This window comes from Neofelis nebulosa, chromosome 1, assembly GCF_028018385.1.
Source record: "Neofelis nebulosa isolate mNeoNeb1 chromosome 1, mNeoNeb1.pri, whole genome shotgun sequence".
NCBI classification, from domain to species: Eukaryota; Metazoa; Chordata; class Mammalia; order Carnivora; family Felidae; genus Neofelis; species Neofelis nebulosa.
Window position 1 is genome coordinate 165,453,659 of NC_080782.1, and position 26,112 is coordinate 165,479,770.

A 26,112-nucleotide genomic window follows, 5' to 3' on the forward strand; every position below is an offset into this window, starting at 1 on the left:
CAATATCATTGTAATTGGAGTACTTGCTATTTCCACGGGATATTTTTCATTCACCTGGTATTTCTTGGATGCCAACTCTGTGTCCAAGGCAATGGGAGAACTGCTACAATTGTTTACCAATGGTCTCCAGAGATTTTGAGCTTCCCTCTCCCTAACCCAGTCTGTTCTGGGTTTAGAGGCTTGCATGGTCTCTAGAGGAGCCTTGAACTCACTTATACCCCAGGGAATATGTCCTGGGAATAAAGGCCACAAACATACCAATATGCCACATGAGATGCATATCTTATTGGCTTAAAAAATAATAATAGGGATCACGATAAAAAATTTTTATAGGAGGGGCGCCTGGGTGGCGCAGTCGGTTAGGCGTCCGACTTCAGCCAGGTCACGATCTTGCGGTCCGTGAGTTCGAGCCCCGCGTCAGGCTCTGGGCTGATGGCTCAGAGCCTGGAGCCTGTTTCCGATTCTGTGTCTCCCTCTCTCTCTCTGTCCCTCCCCCGTTCATGCTCTGTCTCTCTCTGTCCCAAAAAATAAAATAAACGTTGAAAAAAAAAAAATTTAAAAAAAAAAAAAAAAAAAAATTTTTATAGGGAACTCCAGGTACACGATTATAATGGAAGATAACAAAACTGGGGCATAATCACTACCAACCAGAGTAGAAATCTCAAGACAAGGGGTTCTTTGGCTTTCTGCCAGCATGCCTGCTAGCTTTGTGGTCCTTCTTGTCTTACCCTATACCACTTCTACTAGTCACTGCCAGGCTTAGTGATCACATCTCTTCTCTGTTCCATACCCACCCTCCCTGCTCCTTGTCTCTTTTTAAGTGTATTTTCACCTTTGTCTCCCTCCTCTGCTCAGCTTAAGTTACAGCCTGCAAGTGGCATGCGTCCTGCATAATTATTGCTTTTTCTCCCCCCTCTGAAGGGTGATTTAATCACCCGGGCAACTTCTGATGTTTCTACTTTAATCACCGGCTAGGTATGTGTGTGTGGGTGCATTTCCTTTCCCTTACAAGTTTTGTCTAAACCTTAAAGAAATACAAAATATTCGTGCACCTTCGGTCTTAGAGAAGGAAAAATGTGGGCTAACTTTGGTGAACACATTCCACATGGGACACCTACTAAGCACCAGAAAGGGCTCAGCATGGTGCTAGGTGCTAGGTCAGACAAAAGAAATCACACTGCATCCTGTCAGATCTTGGTTTATTGCAGAAGAAAGACATACAAAAGGGAAATCAGACAGTGAGTAACAAAGAACTGAAGTGAATATAACGAAGTATCAAACCATAAAAGGTAGTGAGGGCAACTGCTCTACAGAAAGGACAAACTATTCCTAGAACTACCAGGAATTTGGGTTATGGGTGTGGGAGCCTAACGAGGTGAAACGGCATTCGATTTAGAGGTGAAAGCCCCTGGCATGCTCAACTACATAGAAGAGAAAGGAGTCGGACTCCTGAAAGAGTCGCCACCTTTTAGAACATGGCTAAGTTTACTTTGTGATGGACCCTAGGGACCAAGAAGTCTGACTCTAAAGAGAGATGGCAGTCACTAAGTGCCCTTTGTGAGGGAAAGGTGTGTTGTTTTGGCAAGTTAGAACAGGACAAAGATCAAGTGAGATCAGTGAAGTTGGAAACCAGTTCTACAAACTAGTCAGCGATCAGGAATAAAGAACAAAAAGGAGTCAGGACAGTCCCTGGCATGTCACAAGCATTCAACAGAAGACCTACCTACTGTGAAATCATTTCAGGGCAGTGGTGGTTAAGGATGCAAAAGAAATCGGACTGGAAAAAGAATCAGTTTCCCAAGTATCTATTTCAGTACACGAGGAAGAGAACTCCCCTATTTTTTTCAGCTTTGGTTATCTATTATCTGTCAAGGGCTGAAAAAAGAGAATGAGAAGTATTTCAAGGCTAACTTCTAGCTTTTCCTACAGAAAAACAAATATTTTGGGGAAAGTGTGGTTTGCTGCGTAATATTTCTCATTTTTGATTGACAGCCAAGTTTTTTGGAAGTGCTCCTAAAGAGTAAATTACTCCTGAGCAAATTACTCAAAGGTTTGTTGTGGGGCTTCAATGGTCACTAGCATGCTCTACACTCGGGTCTGAACACTTGTAGGTATTCAAAAAATATCTTTCCCTCCCTTGTCCTTAACAAGGTAACTGGTCTATTCTCTGAACAGACCCAACTGTTGATGACTTTTAGCATGCAACAGAACATAAAACAAGAGTTGGAGAGTGAAATGGGAATGTGAAAACTTTTTTTTGGAGAATAAGAACTGAGGAATCTCAAAACTACTTCCTCTTGGGATTCAGGTTGGCAGTCTCAGGGAAATCTACAGGAGATCCTATCTCCCCCTACATCTGTTCATGAAGGGTGGTCTCGAATAAGTGAACTCTTCATCTCCACTGGCAGACAGCCATTTAGGTTTGTGACATTTTGTATTGTATTGTAATTGTAATACATTTCCTATTATCCAACTGGTTCTGACACTACTGAAGCATGTGAGTTTCTTGTCAGGGAAAGCAAGCTACAGACTCTTGAAGACTGAATGAGCATCAGGCAATTTTTAATCATCTTCAACCATCAACTCAATAGTAATGGGAGAAAAATAAAAGACCAGAATTTTGTGAAAAGGCACTTATGAAATCTGAACACAACAGGACTGTGAACAGTTAAAATTTATTCATTCCCAGATTCATTTAACTCATCAAATGCTTTGGGGCCTATTCATTCACCAGCAGCTCATATACAGAAAACATTTACTATTAAATTAAATGTCTGTGGGAGAATATGAAAAAAGAGAATATAAATCTAACTTACACTTATCATCCACACCATTACTACAATAAAAATTCATTAATTTCCGCACAAATTCAGAAATTTTATTTAACCATTAAGGAAACCTTAATGTTCTACCATATAATTTAGGCTAATAGAAAATTGGGGGGGGGGACTAAATACAAACTATCTTAAGACATTAATCAAACTTTTAATGTTATCAATTTATTGCATATGTCAGTACAGAAAAATAGAACGTATATTCTAAAAGAAATCTATTGTAAGTGAAAAACCAAATGTAAATGTTTGCTTGCTATGGCTAGTACACTGTCTGTGTACTATAACATTCAAATTTGTTATAAAATTGTATTACTGCTTCAAATAAAATATGGCAAATAACAAAAATATGATTTACATCATGAGACTGGGTTAACTTCTCTTATCCTGAATGTACCTAGATGTGTTGAAAACACATTTTCAGTATTCACTGTACTGACAGAAATTGTTATAAATTATATGAAACAACACACACTCATCCCTGTTACATATGTATATATGGCACTTTTTGTAAAAAGTGTCTCTTATACATAGTCCTATTTTTAAACTACAATTTTAAGATACAAAATATAAATGGAGGTATATTTGCACCATTTGGCAAAAACGTGTTGACTATAATTAGGATGAATGCATTTATTTTGCTATACAAATGAATATATTATGTCTGATTAGCTAAGATGATTGCATATATGGTAATATAAATAAACAGAAGTGCTTTTCATTTTCTACCCTATTGATTTAAAAAATAGATGTCTGTGCTCTGTCATTTCCAACTTTACCTGAGTGATATGAAAATACACAAACTTAAGTGGATAATCCAAAAGCATTATAACTAGTATTTTTCACAGTTTTTTTTCTTCATAATTGTTGTCAAACTTAATAGGAAAAGTGGAGGGGAGTGGTCACTGGAGGAGTTCAATACATCTCAATCATGACCTAATTTTAAAAGTGACTTCTGTGACATCCTTATCCTTTAAAAAGTTTACCCTATTTTTTCCTAACCTTAAGGAAGAAAGGGACTCAACAATGAAATTTCTCTTAAACTGAGATTGGGAGATAATTTATATAAAATTGAATATGGCCTTCATTCCGTATTGGACCAAACAAACCTATTCCCACCTCAAACCAAATCTTACAAAAATAGGAAATGAATATAAATGCATCGGGTGGTATGAATTCTCAATGAGAACCACAATGCAACTGACACATCACCAAAGCTGGAACTTGGGTGATTACCAAGTGTCTACAGCTCATCATGAAAAAAAAAAAAAAAAATCAGTTTAAGCTGCCCTGTAACAAAATTGAAAATACCATTTTGATAAAAATGCCAATTTTACAGTCAAGGTATTTGCAACGTCAGGTGCTCTAGTCACTTTCTTGGTTAGAGGCGACATGCATTCGAACGTTTTGTTCTGCACAGTTAGGCAGCCTTTTCGCCCAACCTTATCGGTTAGTCATTTTGTCATTTCCTGGATCGACACTGGAAGAACCACGTCACGTATCCCTTTCCAGCCATTTCTCTTCATTTAGCACCTTTTATGCATCATAACCTATTTCTCCCCATATTCTACAATCTCCTTTTGAGTGTCCTTTTTGCCATCCCCCACTCGCCCCGCCCCAATAAATATCGGAACTTTCTCTAAATGAATTGTATCTTGACAGATTTAAAATCATTCTAGGATTTCCAAGTTTACAGTAGCTTAAAAACTTAAAATTCATTCATAAACTCTTACTACAGCTGCTCTTGCAAAATGAGCCAGAAACTGATACACGAGGTGGACACACTTCTATTCCCACTAAAACCTGGGTCCCAATGAAGGAGTGACTCATGAAGAATTCACATTTTATTAAGACCAACTGCTTTGGCCACAAAATTAGACATGTTGTGAAAAAACGATGTCACAGGCTTCATGGACCCCTAACCACAAGAGTTTGTTTTCTGCCCTTTTCCCATCTAAGGAAATCTCAGATACAGAAGCCAGGAAAGAAAGATGTCCTACCACCCTAAACACAGTCCCTTCCCTCTGCTGCAGGAACAAATGCCCCTTAATCTGAAGAGAATGAAGGTGGGGGTGAATACACGAGTACTGTGCAACTTTTGAAAGCCTGGCTTTAGAGGGGGGAAAAATTTGTTTATAAACCTTAAAAAAAAAAAAAAGCAGCATAAGAACAAAACACTGATGAAGAAAAAGCTTTTATACTTCATCAGCATAATACTCATTACAACTAAAGTGGATAAACCCCTTCACAAGTACTACACTAAATGGTTACAGGGAAACATACAAAGGTACTCCAAACCTTAAAGATGATACAAGCTAAGGTGCTCCAAGTAAGCTCATGTCTAAGTACACTACGATTGTTGTATTAACTTTTTTCTTTTGAATACACTACTATTTAGGAGAGTCATTCTACATCGCAATGACCAATAAGATGAAAAGTATCCTTTAATTGTGGGGAATTTATACATAAAAATACGCCTTCCATGATATGCATTACCAACTTTTTTTTTAAAGCATGACTTTTAAACAATAATTTATAGAAAAACAGGAAATCATACTTGCTAGAATTTTTTTCTAAATACTGACATAAAGTGAATAAGAATGTTATTTGGCAAAAGTATCTCTAGCCCTATCTCCATGGAAAGATTCTAAAATTAAGGTCAAGAATATTGACCCATGATTTCTCTGCTCTAGCCGCTTGCACAAAGCCAATAAATATAGCTAAATATTCAAAATATTCTATGTTAAAGCTGACATAATGTACAGAGCTCAATTACATCTAATTTTTGAGGACAGCCTGAAACAACGTAGCACAATTATACCCCATAGCTTATATTTTTTAAGGTATGTTCTGCAAGTTTAACGGGGCTCTTTTTTTTTTCTTACTCTTCTCTATGTCTAAATACTACTTCTCACTTCTAGCCACGTAATTGTTAAATGTGGTAATAGGTTCTGTAAGAAAAACTTCTTGAGTTCCTTCATTCCCACACTCCTATGTGGAGGAGAAAAAGAAAGAAAACTTCCTGAAACTGTCTTTTAATGCTCTATATAAGAACAACTGAAACATTAAACCAAAGAACAGGTTTTTTACTTTTGATTTTGTAACTTTTATTTTCAGAAAGTCCAATAAATGATATCTTGGCTGTTGTGGGCTAGATATACCTAGATACTGGACTTAAAACTCAAGTGTGGGAATTTCTGTAAAATAGTCTGTACAATCATGTAATGATAAGCCTCACCAATTTATTTCTTAAACAAGTTCTAATTGTCATTATGATCGCTATTAGTGGTTGAGCTGTAGACTTACAAAATCGACAGAAGCTAAAATTCTCTTTGCCACCAAAATTACAAATGTTAAAAAGTTCAAATGTGCACATCAAAGCTGCAGTAAAATTCTAAATTTCTATTTTTACATGCTATGATCCAGACTGTACCTAACAAAACACGGTACATTTATATTGGAAAATGGGGTCCCATTTACTTGTAAGAAAAAGCTGGATCTCAGCATTCACCAGAGCAAAATGCAATGGCAGCCGGCACACAGGCCTCGATTTCACTTCTCGCCGAAAACAAAATAGAGTTTACATCAAAATAGATATAACCCAGGTTACCATATACGTCGGTCAATGACCAGTGCTATTTACAGTAAAAACGATGCATTGCATAATTCAAGGACTAAAATACCATCATGCATTTCATTTTAACTTTTAAGGTGAAGAATGCAGTTACAGAACTAAGTTTGCTTGCCATGATTGTCCCGGTACTTACTAAAGGAATAATACTCAAAGGTTTCTCGTTGGCAGATCTCCTTCCACACCCAGCCACGGATCCAAGTGCCACGCGAAGCACACCATTTTGGCAACAAGAAACTTTTGAATACAATATGCTATTATACTGGCATATTAAACGAAAGATACGGATACATGACCACATTGAAAGGTTTGATGAAAACTATGAAATAATCCCAAGAATTACAGTTCTTCACATGTCAAAAACTATTTGGATCGTCTCAAAGGAGCACTGAAGTCCTTTCAGGGTTTAATGTCACTCTTCAGACAAGTACAGACATAACACACTTGTAGAAAGGAACATTCTTTACCGTTCCGCGCAAATTAAAATACAGTGCGTTAATCAAACAGAAGAGCATCATATAATCGTGACGTTGGGTGAGGTCTGTGCCATGTCTTCGGGAGAACGGCTTTTTATTGCTTCTCGGATGAAGTGTTCCAGGGCAGTAAAGTAGCCCTGGCACTGCCACGTATCATTATGAGTCCCGTCGGGAAAAATGGCTAATCTCTTAGTCCGAGACGGGGACAGTTCATAGAGTTGCTTCATCATTACTGGTGGAATTAACTGGTCGGAGAGCCCAGAGATGAAAAGAGAAGGCATTCTGCACTGAGCAATTTTTCTGTAGGATAAGAATTTGTTTTTGTAGCACCATAAAGGAAGGTAACGCATTGGGAAGAATGAAAATAAAGTGCTGGCCATATGCGGTATGCTTAAAAACGTGTTCTCCACCATAATGGCCGAAATCCGATGTGAATTTTCGGAAGCCAGATGGATAGCCACCGCTCCTCCCAAGGAACGGCCAAAAAGAAAAATTTTTGTTTTGTCAAGGTCAGGTCTAGTCATCACGTAATCTAGCACAGCTTCAGAATCCAGGTAGAGTCCCTCTTCACTCGCTTCTCCTTCGCTTTTTCCGTATCCTCGATAATCAACAAGCAAAAGATTAACTTTGAGGTTAACCAACATAAGCAATGCATTTGGTAACCTGTGACCTATGTTGCCTGCATTCCCATGAAAATAAATTACAGTCGGGGAATAGGGCGAATTGTCTCCAGTGTATCTTATCAAAATAAGGTTCAGACGCACTCCATCTTTGGTTCTGATGAAAATGTTTTCATGTGGAATACCAGTGGGCATGGGAACATAAAGGCGTGAAGAAGATGGCTGCTCTGGAAAATAAAGCAATACATCCTGGAATTTATACAGAATACCTGCTATTGACACGAATATTAACAAAAGTAAGATAATGCCTCCATACAGATGAAAAGTCACTATTAAAGGTAAAAGAGAAATACGGCAAAGGGCCCAAGACCACGAAGCCAAAGCTATTAGCCATCTTTCAACAAAGTTCCACAGCATCCAGGATTTTTCCATTGTAGCTCTCCGTAAGTGTCCTAAAGAAAAAGAGAGAAAGAGAGAGAGAGAGAGAATCAGTAATTCAACTTACGTTATTTTAAAGTTAAATCCATGTGACAGTAAATCACGGCACTAAGAGAACCCTTGGAAGGCTACATCATTCCATCCACCGTTGTCCAAATTCCCCTGTTCCTTCTGGTCTCAACAGTCTCCTTTCTGCTTCCACTGCTAGGATTACAAAATACAAATATTCATCAAAATATATACATTTTTCTAAAAAAAGTGCTTAATTACTGTCAGGGACTTTCATTAATGCATCCTCCTTGATTTGACACAAAAATCAGCTGATGCCCTGTCCCCAAATTTTTATGAGGCAACGGAGGCTCAGGGGCGTAAGTCAACGGCTGTGCTCCCAGCTCCTCAGGACGAAGAGCCCAAAGGCCAATGAGCATGATCCCGAAGCTCCTGGTGTGCCCACCAGTGGGCTAGGTAGGTTGAGGGAATTTCTTTTTTGTATTGAGGCATAACTGACATACATTTTATTGTTTTCAAGTGTACAACGTAGGGATCTTTGTCTATATTGAGAAACGATCACAGTATATCTAGTTAACGTCTGTCACCAAACATGGCTGCAAAATTCTTTTTCTTGTGATGAGAACTTCTATGATCCACTCTCTTAGCAACTTCCAAGTATGCAATACGGTATTTAAAAAAAATTTTTTTTTAATCTTTATTTTTGAGAGACAGAGAATGAGCAGAGGAGGGGCAGAGAAAGAGGGAGACACAGAATCTGAAGCAGGCTCCAGGCTCCGAGCTGTCAGCACAGAGCCTGACGTGGGGCCTGAACCCACGAACCGCAAGATCGTTACCTGAGCCAAAGTTGGACGCTCAACCGAGCCCCCCCAGCACCTCATGAGTATGCACTACAGTATTAATGATAGCGGCCAAGCTGTACCTAATGTCCCCAAACGATTCATGTTATAACTGGAAGTTTGTACATTTTGATCCCCTTCACCCATTTCCTCCATCCCTGCCTCTGGCAACCAGCCACCTGTTCTCTGTATCTGTATCTGTATCTGGGGTTTAGGTGTTTTTCTTTCTCTTTCTTTCTTTCTTGTTCCACACATAAATGAAATCATACAGATTTGTCTTTCTCTGACTTATCTCACTTAGCATAATGCTCTCAAGTCCATCTGTTTTGTGGCAAACGGCAAGATTTCATTCTTCTTTATGGCTTGGTAATATTTCATTGTGTGTACATGTCATATTTTCTTCATCCATTCATCCGTCAATGGATACTTAGGTTGTTTCCATATCTTGGCTATTGTAAATAATGTTGCAATGAACATGGGTGTCCGTATAGCTTCCTGAGTCAGCGGTTTTGTTTTCTTTGGATAAACAGCCAGAAGCAGAATTGCTGGATCATATGGTAGTTGTATTTTTAATTTTTTGAGGAACCCTCCAAACTATTTTTCCTTGGCTGCACCAATTTACATTCCCACCAACAGTGCCCGAGGGTTTCCTTTTCTCCACGTCCTCGCCAATATTTATTTGTCATTTTGATAATACCCATTCTGACAGGTGTGAGGTAACATCTCACTGTGGTTTTTCATTTGCATTTCCCTGATCAGTGATGCTGAACATCTTTTCAGGTACTTGTTGGCCATCTGTATGTCTTCTCTGGAAAAACTTCTATTTAGATCTTCTATTTCATAATCATACTGTTTTGTTGCTACTGAGTTGTGTGAGTTCTTTATATACTTTAGATACTAATCCCTTATCAGATATATGCTTTGCAAACATATTCTCCCCTTCAGTCATTTCATTTTGTTGATTTCCCTTGCTGTGTAGAAGCTTTTTAAGTCTGATGTAGTCCCACCTAGTTATTTCGCTTTTGTTGTCTCTGCTTTTGGTGTCACAGATCCAAAAATCATTGCCAAGACAACGTCAAGGAGCTCACTACTTTGTTTTCCTCTAGGAGTTTCATGGTTTCAGATCTTAAAGTCTTTAATCCATTTTAAGTTAATTTTTGCGTATGGTGTAAAGTAGTGCCCTAGTTTCATTCTTCTGCATGTGGATGTCCAGTTTTCCCAGCACCATTTGCCCCAATTGTGTATTCTCGGCTTCTCTGTTGTAAATTAATTGACCATCTATGTGTAGGTGTATTTCTGGACTCTATTTTGCACCATTGATCACTGTGTCTGTCTTTATGCCAATACCACACTGTTTTGACATAGCTTTGTAATATAGTTAGAAATGAGGGAGTATGCCTCCAGCTTTGTTTTTTTTTCTCAAGATTGCTTTGGCTAGTTGGGATCTTTTGTGGTTCCATACACAAATTGTAAGATCACTGTTCTATTTCTGTAAAAATTGCCATTGTAATTTTGGTAGTGATTGTACTGTACCTGTACACCGTTTTGGGTAATATGGACATAATAACAATTCTTATCCATGAAAACAGAATTATCTTTCCATTTATTTGTGTTTTCTTCAATTTCTTTCATATTTGTCTTATAGTCTTCAGGGTAGAGGTCTTCCCCTTCCTTGACTAAACTTATTCCTAGGTACTCTATTTTTTTATGGAGTTATAAACAAAACCATTTTCTTTAATTTCTCTTTCTGATAATTATTAGTATAAAGAAACAACAGATTTTCATATATTGATTTTGTATCCTACAACTTCACTGAGCTAGGCAGGTTGAAGGCAAATTTTATTAAAGAGATAGTTAATATATTCTAATTAGTCAAGATCAAGCTGATCTAATTTATTGTCAATTTTCTTTTTCACATTATAAATTGTACCTAAACAAACTGAGGTAAGAATAAAATATTTTCTTCTCTACCTGAAGGACTTCCCAGTTAAACAATAATTTATTTAAATTGACTACTAGTTTCCAGCATTGCATTATTTTTGAGAACGAGTTCAATAATTTCTTTCACACTGGATTAAAAAGAAATTTCAGACTGCTAGTATCATGAAATAAGGTACAATCTTTTATATAGCCCTTACTACAATTTCCCATCATGAGTCAATCCAGATTAGTATGACGTATTGGAAAGGCCATAAACACCTGGGGGAGAAGTGTGAAACGAAGACACAGCAATTCTATTTGAGAACCAGAGAAAAATGAAGAAAATGACTTATTGGAGAAAGATGTTTTTAAAGATTTCTGAAAGTTAATATTGATAAAAGAAAATACAGAAGAAAAGCACTTTAAGTCAATATCTTTTGGTTATCAAATAAAAAATTTTATGCATACTGTCTTAAAAAAAGCAAAAAAAGTGAGGTACGTTGTAAGCTTTCTTATGTAGCAGTCATCTACTTATACGTTTGCCGAGTTTTAAAAAATATTAAATCCTCTTTTACTTGCAAACAGAACTACCATAAAGAAGTTATTCTTAAATTTCATAGATAATTGTTAACGACTGATTTTTAAAATTTTACTGTATTCCATAAGCTAATAAACTTGACATTTTTGTTCACTGAATTAAACACTGAAAAAAAATATCATAAAACCAAATTAAATTAGATTGGCCATAAAGGCGAGTTAGATGATTTAACAGATTTGACATTTCACCACTACCTCACCAAACATACCTTACTTACTAGCTCCCGGAACATACACTTTCAAATTTGAATTCTTATTCAAATGACTCTCTCTGAACATAAACCAACAGCACAGCATTTTCCTGAAGTTTCTCTGTGGTCAACACTGCCACCCAGCTGTAGCAAGTTTTATTACATGAACACCATGGTGAGCTAGAGAACAGCAGATACAGAAAGTCAAACAAAAAATTCAAGCTTAAAAGCACCCGAGCACTGGGTGTCACGACCTGGTTAAAAACCAGAACTGCGAGGGGCTGCTTCAGAGCAGCCAAATAAGCCAATATTCCAGATCGCTCATCAACCAATGCCTCTCATAATAATAGCCTCTCTGACGGCTATTTATCGACAGCTTAGATCACACAGGGCTACGCCACATCCCTTCAACGCAGTGCGCGAGTCTCAACAACATATCTGGCCCACTTAAACTTTTCATCTCATGTTTACTTACTTTTACTTATTTTTTTTAAGTACAAATGATTGTCAAGGATTTTCATTTGTACCAAGCGCTGTACTGGAGAAAGGTGAAAACACATCATTGTTAACTTTATACATCAAAATAAAAAAATTCTGTGTAATGATTAGGATTAACAAGGTCTGGGATATAAAATACCAACATACTAGAGCACTGCACTATTTGGAAAATAAGATACCACTTTAGGTATGTCTTCAGTGAACAATTTTACTGTCTTTTTCATAGTTAAAGCCAATCATTTGTGACAGTGGTATCAGAGAGAGGAGTAACTGAAACACCATTCATTTGGTGATTTAGTAGGAAAAAACACACGGCTAAAATTCCATGACCCTAAAATTCTGCTCTACCATATAGCTGCTGAACAATCTTGTGTTTATCACTTATTTCCAGTCTGAATTCCCTTTTCAGTGGAATAATTTTTTAAATGCCTACATATAAGGTTGGTCAGCACCACCAAATGAAACTAATGTGAAAAGCATTTACAGATACTATAGATAAATGAACTTTATTTGCCTTTGTGACTAGAGTTTCTAGCTACACCACTATGTTCTTAACCATGTTCTGCTCAAATTAACATCAACATCAGAATGTGCCAAGCAAATCTAGAAATTTGATAAGGGTTCCTATATCGTGGATAATCAGGAGTTGACTCAGTTTTCAAATCAAACAAAATTGTTACCAAAAACTACTTGAACATTTCATATATACATATATATCAAACATACAGAAAAAAGAGTTACAATTTTCAATTATTCAAACTTGGAAAAATTATCTTTTTCAAAGTAGCCTCTTTAATTTCTAACTTCAACATATAATATTGAATTTAAATCTATAAAGCCAAGAACCGTTTTTCTCTTTTTCACTACTGTTATCTCTACTGGGTGGGACACCACTTTACATATATTCCAAACTAAAATGTTTTTTAAATGAATAAATAATGTATGTACATTGTTAGCCTTCTAAGAAAACATAACTGTATTCTGAGTACTGGGCACATATATTTAAGACTGGACATTAGAAAAATGGCATATGTGAGTCCACTTTTGGTTAGAAATAACAAGAATTAAACTTATGGTTTTCCAGAAAGCATTCATGAAAAGGCACCTTAACTAAAGCTCTTTGTGATAAACAAAGGCAATTTTATAATCTTAAATGGTGGAAGCCAGAATAAATGTCAATCCATTTGGAGGAATCTCAAATGGAAATCAATTCTAAGGACAGGTTAATAAAAACTGCTCTCAAGTACACACTTGAGAGTGTGCTGTCCCCTTTTTAATACGCTTTGGCATATTTATTGGTGGTTTAGACAGAAACCTCTACTCACAGACCGCCTTACTCTTACCTGACCCAATTTGATAGTAATTTCTGCTCCCCAGTCTGTGTCACACCTCTATGCTCTTAAGGGAACTGGAACAAGCAAGCCTTGAATAGGAAGGATGTTTTTATTTTTATTTTAAAAAATTTTTTTCTAATGTTTATTTATTTTTGACAGAGACAGAGACAGAATGCGAGTGGGTTAGGGGCAGAGAGAGAGGGAGACACAGAAAGAAGCAGAAGCAGGCTCCAGGCTCCGAGCTGTCAGCACAGAACCCGACGCGGGGCTCGAACTCACGAGCTGTGAGATCACGACCCGAGCCGAAATCGGACGCTCAACTGACTGAGCCACCCAGGCGCCCCAGGAAGGATGTTTTTATTTACTAAATTTGTTGAAACCATCAGCAGAACACAGTTACTGGAGTCACCTGCTGGCACGTAAAAACAATTTCATATAGACCCAGATGTTACGAAAGTCACTGCCAACGCGCAGTACCTCTGAAACGGTACACCGCACGGATCCTACAGCTAGTGGTATGTAAGTCTGCCATCTATTTTGCCAATAAATTCGTGTAGGTAAAGGGTTAACAAAACCTTTTCTCTAGCATGAAAAAAATGACCTCTGGTTAACCTTCTAGCACTGTTTCCCTGGAAACCTGATAAAGGTGGGATAGCAGCCGTTTCTAAGCAACATTGTGCGTGGTAAACTTGACCCCTCATGGTGAGCTAAATGTGGATGAAGCAGGCCCTGAGTAGGGCGACACATGTCCAAGCGGAAGGATGAAGAGGGGCTTCCGGCAGCGGGGATCTGACCCGTAACTGGCGTGTCCTCTGCCGAGTCGGACGCAGTGTCCACGTGCTATTACAAAAGATACTACTTCCCGAGGAGCAAGAAGTAGCCAAGTCAGGGTGGCATCTGCTCCCACCCACATGTCCCCTCCCTCTCCACGGCCTGAGCTATTATTATCTGGGGACAACACAACCTGATGCTGACGTGCTGGGTTTTCTATCCCATGTCCTTCAACAGAGGGGACAGAAGTGGTGCCAGGTATAGTCTATCAGGTCTCCAGAGTGCGGCTATCCAGCCGCCGGTCACGGACAATGCGCAAGGCAACTGGCTACACCCGAGAGTGCGTTTTACAGGGCAAACGTTTATCAAATGTGCTGCCAGAAGACATCGATTCATCTGCCGGCTTCTTTTGCGTGCTCAAATGCGTCACGTTAGTATCATAAACAATCCACAGAAATGGTGAGTTAAATACATTCAAAGTTAAACCAAAGTTGACACCAACTAGAAAGGTGCCTCGAGGGAAAAGGCATTCGTTAGACCTGAAGACGGCAGAAACTCAGCCAACCGACAGACACCCTGTCACCTTCCAGGCCTCTCCGTCATTATCATGTTTTCACCTCATGCCTACATCTTGAATATGTGACTTATTCCCAACCCTCAGTTCTGCTCTTGCCACTTTATCACACCAGGCCTCGTATGTCAAATGTCTCTACAGCCCGTCTACCTGTGGCTTAAACCACCCCAGTAACTACTCACTGAGAATGTGATGCACAAGCTCCCACCACGATCTCTCACAAAAAGTGCACCTCACCTGCTAACAAATCCAGCAAATTCTCTCAATCCACACCGCAGCCCCAAAACCCTAAGCAGCACCGAACGTGGACTCTCCCTCAGCGTCCAGTAACTCAAATTCCAGAGTTGCTCCCTCTGACCCACCCCAAACAGAGGCATTTCCCAAGGTCCTGTCCACCTACCTCCTTTCCCTCAGCAATTTCATTCTTTTTCATGCCTCCGAGTATCACACTCGTGTATAAATCATTCTGATTCTCTATGTTTACTCCACCTACAATCTCGGTTTATCCGTTCCTTGAATACCTGATATTTCACTGACACCTCAAACTGCTCTACAACTAACCACAACCTTCTCCACCTCACATTTTCCATGCTTTACATTACTTACAAACAAACAAAAAAAGCATGATGTATAAACAAATACTTTTTCAAAAACCACAGGTAAAATTCTGGGGCTCAATGTATAATAATATATTAAACTAAAATTTAATTACTGTGTTATAATTTCAAAAATAAGCATATTATCATAACATGCACAGGTCTTGACTCTGAATGAAAAACAATCAACCTAAAAAATAATTTTGTGCTTTTTATTTAGACCAAGTGATTAGAGGTATCATAGTGATATTAGTAAGCACGTCTCAAGAAATAATTTATTGAGGGGCGCCTGGCTGGCTCAGGTTAAGCATCTGATTTCGGCTCAGGTCATGATCTCTTGGTTCTTGAGTTCGAGCCCCACGTCGGCCTCTGTGTTGACAGCTCGGAGCCTGGAGCCTGCTTCGGACATTGTGTCTCCCTCTCTCTCTGCCCCTCCCCTGCTCGTGCTCTGTCTCTCAAAAATAAAAATAAATAAAATAAAATAATCTATTGAAAACATGACTAATTTTTATTATGATTTTATTATGACAAAGTAGAAATAATTAGGATAGTTTTCCTTTCAGAAGAATAGTTTTGAAGCATCAGCAACATCTTGATGTACTATATAAGCACTTTAATCCTATGAATACAACTTACAGGTCTGGTGACGATCATCTTGAGAATTTTATGGTCCTGATTAACTTGTTTTATTCAGCTTAGTGCTCCATATGCTTCAGGTATTTAAATATTAGACCATTATAAGTATACAATAACCAATTTAAGACTAAAAAACAAAAACAATTTGAAGCTGTAAATGTGTCAGAACCACCAGGTTGGCTAGTGTGAGCAGAGTGTGAAGTCAGCAGGGTTAGTGAGGGCGTGCTCCTCTGATCTCCATGAATTACCTCCTGCGTTCCCTCATACGTATGTCCTTGGAGAAACGCAAATGCTCCCATTCCGAGGAAAAATATTTAAATAAAAGAGATCAGTACGGAAGTCATGCCCATCCTCAATGACACGAGTCCTTAGGACACTACCGCCAAGCCCAGCGGATTTCTCAAAGCCAGCCGGGCCACTGAAGCACCCATACTTGGTTTCCCAGCCTCATCAGATTCCAGTGTGTCCTACCACACTATTTACAGATTAAAGACAATGCCACACACATATGTGGACCCTACCGGGTGAATAATAGTGTTTAGGCACTACAGACTATTTAAAAAATTGTAAATGTACAGCCCCTGTTCTCAAGTGGCTCGTGATCTACTCAGGAAACAGACATGGGCATACATAACAGTGCGTGTCTAACGTAAGTTCATTTCAGTATAGAAGAGACAAAGAAAATCAAAGATCACAACTGTCCTTAAATACACCAACAGAAAAATAAAACCACAACTATGTGTCCTTTACAACATAATTTTTAGTAATCCCTGCGTTTCATCATGTTCAATTACTTATAGAAAACAAGTGGAAATGTACGCAAATTCTTAAAACACAGGACAAAGCATAACTCCAGGATTAAGAATTTCTCTTACTTGCCATCAAAGAACTGTCTATGCCACTTATTTTTACTCAGCACAATTACTCACAGGAACTGGAAGTATTTAAGCATAACTAAGTAAACACCTGGCAACCCCAGTGTAGAGGAAATCAGAGCAGTTGAACTGGATGATCTTTGAGGTCCCTCTTAAACCTGAGATCTTCCTATGCCAATGCAGACTCGCAGGGGTCACCAAGACCCTTTATAGGGTCTTTCAAGATCAATATTACAATTATACCGTATTTGCCTATACTCTATTTGGCTTTTCACTGTTGGACATTCGCATTTATGGTACAAAACCAATGACAGGCAGCAAGAATCAAGGCAGAGGCACCAAGACTTAAGAATCATATTCTTTATCCCCATGGATTCCAGGAAGGGAAGAAAAGTCATTTTTACATAAGAATGTCACTGAGAAAGCTGCAAAAATTATTAATGTAATTATATGTCAACGGGTGAATATACATCTTTAATATTGTGTGACAAAATGGGAAGGATTATATCTCAACCAATGAGTACACATCTTTAATATTCTGTGTGACAAAATGCGGAGGACACAAACAACACCAGCGCTGAATGCTGAAATTCTGAGCTGTGAGCTGACCCAGCTGCTTTTCTAGGTGACAACATTTTTACTGATACAGCCACCTGATAAAGTATGGTCATTCAGACTTAGATGTCTAGTAGACATTTTATGAAAAATGAATGTGAAGTGGCCAATAGCATCCCATGACTTCGGAGACTCTTCTGATGGCATCGTGGTGGTGACGATATTAGCAAACGTGACTTTTGACAACCTATGAAATGACTCAACATTTGGAAGAATCTGCCCAACACGGCAAACTAGTATTTTCCAAGTCACCAATGAATGATATCCCATGATCCAGCATGGATAAAAATTCATTATAACATAAGCTTTTGGATGTCAATGTGACAAAGACGAAAAGTTCTTTGATACAGGCTTCGGATTCTACAGTGTGACTACCATCTGTTGAATACTGCAGTTATCAAAGAACAGCCACGATACTCCTCCCTTGACAACTGCAGGGTTATGTGAGCCCAATTTTCTTCAGAGTTTACCTAAAACCACCTACCTTAGGAGAATGAATGCAGAAGGATGATAATAATCTGCCAGCCTCCATTTAAGCAGACATTAAAGATATTTACAGAAATGTAAAACAATGCCACACTCCTCATTAATTGTTTTGCAAAGACAGCTGTTTTGGATTAAAAAAAATTGTGGGGGCGCCTGGGTGGCTCGGTTGGTTAAGCGTCTGACTTCGGCTCAGGTCATGATCTCATGGTCTGTGAGTTCGAGCCCCACGTCAGGCTCTGTGCTGACAGCTCAGAGCCTGGAGCCTGCTTCGGATTCTGTGTCTCCCTCTCTCTCTGACCCTCCCCTGCTCGTGCTCTGTCTCTCTCTGTCTCAAAAATAAATAAACGCTAAAAAAAAAATTTTTTTTAAATTGTGAATATGTAAGGATTTTTTTACTGCCACTTTAAAATGACGTTATATATTTTATAAACTCCTAGCTTTAATTTCTAACACAATAAATCTGTGTATAGTACACATGTCAAAAACATTTTGGCATCCTTGACAATTTTTTAAAATGTAAAGGGGTTCTGAGACCAGAAAGTTTAAAAACCACTGTTCCATACTGCCTAACCCTAGAACCTTACTGCCTTTCCCTCTGCAGATGTGTCACCCTCACATTAAGAATGACGTACTACGGGGAGAGGAGGACGGCGGCACTTGTCTTGGCCCAGGAACACAACCAGGTAGCCATCAAATCACCCGAAATACGCTGGAAATCGACCCGAGGACTGACAGAAGAAACTTGATGACAAAATGGAGAGAAGAGGCCACACTGAAGCCTCCTACAGCTGGCACCCCCAGTACTAGAACACTAAAAGTGAGGCGAGTGGACTTCCTGGTCGTGTTCCTGATCTTAGGGGAAAAGCATTCCGTTTTCCACCACTGAGTACAATGTTGCTTTGGGATTTTTATATACATGGCCTTCATTATATTGAAGTGTATTCCCTCTATACCCACTCTGTTGAGAGTTTTTATCATGAAATGATGTTCAATTATTTCAAATCTTTTTTAAAATACATTTTTAAATGTTTACTTATTTTTGAGAGGGGGGATGGGGGAGGGGCAGAGAGAGAGGGAGACGCAGGATCCGAAGCAGGCCCCAGGCTCCGAGCTGTCAGCACAGAGCCCGACGCTGGGCTCAAACCCATGAACCGCAAGATCATGACCTGGGCCGAAGTTGGACGCTCAACCGACTGAGCCACCCGGGCGCCCCTCAAATGATTTTCCGAATGTCAAAATGACCATATGATTTGTCCTACAATTTGTTAATGTGTTGTATCATGCTGAGAATACTGAAATGTTTTTGCAGCCTCAAAATAAATCCCTGAAACTAGTGTAGCACTGTATGTTACTATGCTGGAATTAAAATTAAAAAATAAATAACGTAACGTAACATAACATAACATAACATAACATAACATAACATAACATAACATTACATAACACAAAATAAAATAAAATAAAAACAGAATTCCCCCACCTCCAAAAGAATGATGTACTCTTTTAATTTAAATACTCTGTGCATTGTAATACACTATTACAGCTTGCTAGATTCTGGAAGATAAATACCTTTAACAAAAACACCTAACATTCTTCAGGTTCCAAAGGATCACAAACATAAGACAAACGACAAGCTTTGGAGAGAGAACTTTCAGCTCAGGCACAAGTTCTGTGTCACCTGGGTGAGGCTTTTACCCAATGAACCCTGCTTCACACGTTCTCAAATCACTAAGTCCACATTTAAGTATGGGGACCCTGAATAATGGGTCTTCCTGTCTATCACTTTTTACCTTGGGTATCAGTTTCCATATCTGTTGAACCAAACTGTTAAACTGAATAATCCCTAGGGTCTCACAAATTCATTTTACAGGTGACAGAGAAAAATGAGAGGCAGAACTGGAAAATAAGCATTAGATTACAAAATACATGGTCTTAACTGACTAGTAGAGGTTGGAGGGCCCAGTTGACTTTAAGGAGTAATTGAAAAGTAAGTGAGAGAGGTTAAGTATGCACCAAGATTAAAAATGAGTGTCCGGGCACCTGGGTGGCTCAGCTGGTTAAGTGTCTGACTTTGGCTCAGGTCAGGATCTCACAGTCCTTGAGTTCAAGCCCCGCGCCAGGCTCTGTGCTGACAGCTCAGAGCTGGAGCCTGTTTCAGATTCTGTGTCTCTTGCTGTCTCTGCCCTTCCCCCACTTTGCTCACACTCTCTCAAAAATAAATAAACATTAAAAAAATTTTTTTAAATGAGTCTCTAGAAAACTCAGATGCACAGAGATACAGTGATTTTATATTTCAACTGAGGTTTGTAAGATATTTTATTCATCATATATTTCAGTCTCCTTCCCAGACCACTACTATCAAAGAAACATATTTTTAAAGAGTACACACTTAAAATTGTAGAAAATAAGTTTGGCTACACAACCTTCACATAAAACAACAGACCCGGCCTGTTTTAGGAGTATTACTGGGCAGAGACAAAGAAAAGCCAGGACTATATAAGGAACTATCATGAGTTGCTAGGAACACTGCAATGCTTTGCTTTTGCTTTGTTAATGGAACTCGGGTCATTCTCTCCAGTGAAAGTAAAGTACACGATGGCAAACACTACATTAAAGATTAATTTCAAGTCCAGAGTAACAACCACCGTCAACTTCCTCCCTGCCAAAAAATATTATTGCTTCCCCACTGAAGCTGGTAATCTATTATCAACTCCTTATCCAAAATTTAAAGAGGAGAACAACTTAAATATATCAAGAACTAAAACTATAGGGATACATTTTTTTTTAACTTTTCATTTTGAAGTAATTACAGATGCAAAAGAAAATGCAAAAACAGTAAAGAGAGGACCCATGTACACATCCCCCAGTTTTCCTCCACAGCAACACCTCCCATCACTGGAGAACAGCATCAACACGGGAAGCTGACATCCATACATGTTCTAGGTCATTCTATCACATGCAGATTTGTGTCACTGCCTCAGCAATCAGGAATTGACATCACAGGGGTACCTGGCTGGCCCAGTCACTGGAGCCTGTGACTCTTGATCCTGGGGTAGCAAGTTCAAGCCCCACGTTGGGGGTAGAGATTAAGTGAAAAAATAAATCTTAAAAAAAAGAATGAGCACTGTCATAATCATTGAATAGCTGAATATCCTGCCAGGCACACAGCACGCTCTCTGCCTCCCTTCACTAGTGAGAGTGAAAGGAGGCACGATTAACTGTGACAGGGCAACAGGTACAAACTGGGACTGTTCTGGGCACAGCCAGATATATGGTCACCCTAATATTTCCTCGTGTAACGCCTTGAACTTTTCAAGATAGGTACCAGCCACCCCCACATACAGATGTGCCCAGGGTCATGTGGCTGGGGCACATGGGGCACATGTGGGGGGGGGGTGGGGAAGATGCACAGAGCTGGCACCCAGGCGGTCTGGCTGCTGACCCGGACCACCACTGTTGAAAGGAACCATCACTACCCCATGGATCACGTCTTTTCTGGTTAGGCATGGCAATTGGGTTCTAAAGAGAGAAGGGACTGTCTTGTCCAGTGTGCTCACTGACCTGGACTGGGGTTGTGGTGCCAGAGCCTGCACCCTGGGCATGGCGTGGCATGGTATGGCATGGTGTGACATGCTGGGTGGTCAGCGTGAGCCGGGAGTGGCAGTGCTGAGGGGCTCGGCCAAAGGGAACTTAGTTCTGTCGGGGGGCTGGGAGCCTGGGGGGAGGTGGAGTGGGCGTAAGAAGCCCCTGACAGCAGGTGGCCCCTGAGGTAGCCAGCTGGTAGTGAGTGGGCAGGCAGTGGGCAGAGGGGCCCCTGGGGGCTGGGGGACTGGGGGGCAGTGGGGGTTGTGGTGGGAAGGAAAAAGTGAGAAGCTGCTGGGACCATCTGGGTCCAGGCCTTGGTTGAAAGTAATGGATCGGAAGCAGCTAGCCTTGAAAAACACCTTGAAGGGGGCCATGGAGTCAGGCAGAAACCCGAGACAAAGGTACAGGGATGCACACACGGCCCACCTCATCCCTTCCTGGGCCTGAGTTCTGGGGTAGTCTGGAGCAAGGAGGGCCCTCAGACACCACTCCCTCCAGTGCCATTGGACTGGGCCTGGCAGGTCACATCAGTACCATGCAGGGAAGGGGGCTCTGATTTGAGCCCCTCTCACATCACATGCCTGATACTTCTCATGTGTGGTTGCCTTTTTTTTTTTTTTTTAAATTAATTAACTTTTTGACTTACCTCTAAGTTAGTTAGCATATAGTGCAATAATGATTTCAGGAGTAGATTCCAGTGATTCATCCCCTACGTATAACACCCAGTGCTCATCCCAACAAGTGTCCTCCCTAATGCCCCTCGCCCATTTAGCCATCTCTCCACCCACAACCCCTCCAGCAACCCTCTGTTTGTCCTCTGTATTTAAGAGTCTCTTATGTTTTGTCCCCCTCCCTGTTTTTATATTATTTTTACTTCCCTTCCCTTATGTTCATCTGTTTTGTATCTTAAATTCCTCATATGAGTGAAGTCATACATTTGTCTTTCTCTGACTAATTGAATACATTTTTTGATTATTGCCTCAATAACTAGCAGAGTATGTAAGTTATTCTTTTAATCACACTTAAAATTATACTTTAATAAAGACTGGAATTCTCACACAAAAAAGTAAATGCCAATTATTCTATTTTTTTAACTGCAAAAGTTTACATTGCATTACTGACTTACTGATTCTGCCTACAGAAAAAAGGTCTTTGAAACAATGTTTACCTAGACGTGACACACGAATTCCCCCCAAACTAAAGGTTAACCAATTATAAATGCAACTAAGAAACTCCTAATTCATCAATGTACTATTATTTTTAACGACCCTTGAGTCCATCTCAGATTGATAATTTCAGGAATAGTTTTAAGAATAAAAATTGATCATACATTAAAAAACCTACCTACAAGTGACAGAACAGCATGGAGGTTCACAAGAAGACTGTAAAAAGTAGAAAGCAAATTCTAACAGCTGCTAACAGCTGTACAACAGGGGAAGAACGAGTATCCCGCGGTACTATTAAGGACTCTAAGGGAATTCAGTTTCCAATCACATTTCAAGTAATGAAGAATGCAGATTCAGCCTTCCTGCATCGATATATCCCCTTCTCTGCTAAGCACTGGAAAGTGAAGAAACCATGCCAGCTGCACAGCTGAAATGGAAACACAAAAAGCTATCAGAGTGTCGGGAGACACCACAGAATGAATTATCTGTTTCCCTAACGGTTACCCACACATCATCAATAATGAAGAAGTGTGTATTAATAGCCCCAGGGGACAAATGAAGCGCCAACTGCCTACGAAAATGGTGGACAGCAGACTAGTTCAGGGACTGAACTCTGCTTGGGCAGGTATCTCAAACACACCAGGTGGCGACACAGAGCATTTTTGTGCCTTCCCCTTTTACTGGAAGCATGGAAGGGGTGGCAGATAGAGTCAACTGACAGAACAAAGAGGACAGCTCACTGCCACTGGAAGCCAATCACAATCTGTTCTGAGATTACAAATATCTGTAAGAAAGAAAATCATTTAAAAAAAATCCACGAAGGCTAAAAATGCAAATAATGATGTTAGAATTAAGACTGATAATGAGGGGCGCCTGGGTGGCTCAGTCGGTTAAGTGTCTGACTTCGGCTCAGGTCACGATCTCACAGTTTGTGAGTTCAAGCCCTGCGTTGGGCTCTGGACTGACAGCTCAGAGCCTGGAGCCTGTTTCAGATTCTCTGTCTCCCTCTCTTTGTTCCCCTTCCTTGCTCGTGCTCTGTTTCTCTCTCTCTCAAAAATAAACACTAAAAAAAAAAAAAAGACTGATAATGAAATTTAGTATGTTTCCAACTTATGAAGTGGTACTGTTCTAGACACTTTACTATAAACCAGATGGATGGAACCGAAAAGTCATTTTCTTATAATTAACACTGTTACAGAAAAGGTAAGACCCTAGTCTAACTCATTAATGCATACAGTGCATGCCCTGGAAATAGTACACCTTTGCAATTTTAGTAGAATGCACTGCTGAAGGAGTTAAGACCTATAAGAAACATTAACATAAACTATAATAACTTATCATGAAAGGTATCATTTGAGAGGCAAAAATCTTAATTAGAAGAATTAGGAAAACTAACACCTTTTTTGGTCAACATCCAAGAAGCATATATAAGGGTCCCAGGCATCCCTGAGGTGATGAAACAAGGTTCAGAAAGATTTTAGAATCTGAGTAATAATTGAGTTCTAAATTAGTGGGAAACAGAAAAATAGGAAAAGAATCCCATGAGATGAGTAACAAGAGAGAGGACACCCTAGAAAAACACCAGGCTGGACAGCTTCCTGAACCTATCACTGAGTGATCTTGTTAACCCAGCACAATCTGGTTTGTAAATCCTGTCACTCAGAGGGCAAGGAGCCAGAAGCGGGCCCGCGAAGGCATGTGGTGTGCCTGGGTCTGGACACACAGCCGTCCCTAAGCAGGTTCACAGTCATCATTTCCGATCAGCTACCAATGGGAGGCAGCGTGGGGCAGTGGAAAGAGACAGGTTTCCTGGCCTGGTCTGCTAATAGCTAGGTGGCCTTTGCCAACTCACTTAGCTTCTCTGAATATATACTTCCTCACGTCTAAAAGGGAGACGAAACATGTAACAGAAAAACTGCTGGCATCAAATGTCATACGTAGTGTGTTAATGCAGCCACTTCTAGAAGATGAAATTTAAATATTCTAACATCCACTAGAGCAGGGTGAATGAAAGTAAGCACAACTACAAGTTCTGCTAGACTTGGATTAAATAATGGATGAGACTCACTGGAGAATACCGGAGGATGTGCACACAGAAAATAAATAGGGCAATGCGTTACCTTTCTGTCAAAACCCAGTTCAGGTAGCAGCTCCTTCAGAAAGCCTTTCCTGGACCTCTACTCCCCCCTACCAACCATTCCACATCCTGCAGTTCGTACAAATTTATGTGGTGACGCTTACTACTGTAGAATAATTAATTCACCTGTTTTATACACAGACTGGGAGCTCCTGGATGACCGTGACTTCATCTATTCGATTCTCTATTTTCGGTAGTCAGTGCCTGGCACATAGTAAGTCAACAATTAACTGAATTGAGCAGTCTATGTTTTAGGTGGCATAATTATGAGATTCCATTACATGCATGGCAGCAAATTATCGTTTACTCAAATAAAATGCAACTTCTTGGTAAAAGACATGTGATTAATCTAAGTATGGACACAGATAAGTATTCACCCGGGCCAAAGAAACCAGGACAGGATCAATATAAATCAAACATCAAAACTGGAAGCCTCTTGTGCCTTAATGTTCAGTTACTATGACCTAGTGAACCTATGTAAAACAGCCGAATAAAAGATGTGTTTTCGGTTATGATGCCCCGGGGAGTATCACCAGCATCGCATTTTGCAGAAAGCAAACGCTGACAAAAATCGACGGCAAAGTCGACTTCAATTGCGTGGGGTGCACTCGCGCCGTTTCTTAGACACCCCAAACTTGCTGCCATGCAATCCGCAGGTCTACACCTGTCGGTGGCGGGGAGCGGCCGAGACTCTGCGGGCCCTCTCTGACCGCGCAGCTGGGGGAGTTCGGTGTCACTTTCGCCAGGAGCGTGGGAGGGCGCGGGCCGCGAGGGGCGAGCTCTAAGTACCGGTCTGTGCGCGCTCCTGGCCAGACCGCCGACAGGCTTCGGAGACGCGCTCCGCGTCCAGCCCCGCACGGCAGCGCCGGGCGCTCGGTAACCGGCGCGCCCGCTCCCGCGACGGGCCGCGGGGCTGCGGAGCAGGTCCCGCTCCCCCGGGGAGGCGGTTCGGGTCCCGGGCGCCCGCGAGGCTCCGCCGGCCGCCCCCCGCGTCCCTCCCCGGCGGGAGCGCACCCGGCGGCTCGGCGGCCGCGCACCGTACTTACTTAGACCTGCTCGCAGGCTGCGCAGTGGGCCGCGGACACGGAACCCGTTGCCGCGCGGCAGCGTCCCCCCGCGCCGCTTCCGTCGCTCTTCATCGTCCTCCTCCAGCCGAGGGGCCGCCGCCGTCGCCACGGTCTAGCCCGGAGCTCTTGCGGCGCCGCTCGCGGCTCCTCCACTTCCGGCCCACGCTCGGTGTTGCCGGCAAATGTCCCCGCCGGCTCCCACATCACCTGCTCCCCTCTC

The 26,112-nt window shown here is 40.6% G+C and overlaps 1 protein-coding gene across 3 annotated transcripts; it reads right to left on the reverse strand.

Annotated features, from left to right (window-relative positions):
* Positions 1-2,656: 2,656 nt before the first annotated feature.
* On the reverse strand, positions 2,657-26,107 carry ABHD13 (abhydrolase domain containing 13). 3 transcript variants are annotated; one of them, XM_058743038.1, is made up of 2 exons: positions 25,872-26,107; positions 2,657-8,010 (listed from the first exon to the last, which is right to left on the reverse strand). In XM_058743038.1, the coding sequence occupies exon 2, from the start codon at positions 7,988-7,990 to the stop codon at positions 6,977-6,979; it is 1,014 nt and encodes a 337-aa protein (XP_058599021.1). In that variant the 5' UTR covers positions 7,991-8,010; positions 25,872-26,107; the 3' UTR covers positions 2,657-6,976. The 3 variants fall into 3 exon arrangements, 2 of the variants coding, with proteins under 2 accessions (XP_058599021.1, XP_058599026.1); XM_058743043.1 differs by lacking the exon at positions 25,872-26,107 and adding an exon at positions 22,867-23,115; XR_009265763.1 differs by lacking the exon at positions 2,657-8,010 and adding an exon at positions 23,745-25,029 and having other exon boundaries at positions 25,872-25,984.
* Positions 26,108-26,112: the final 5 nt, after the last annotated feature.

What these genes read in the sequence shown, in the direction of transcription:
- ABHD13 (XM_058743038.1), bottom strand. Translation starts at nt 7,990, where the DNA reads ATGGAAAAATCCTGGATGCTGTGGAACTTTGTTGAAAGATGGCTAATA.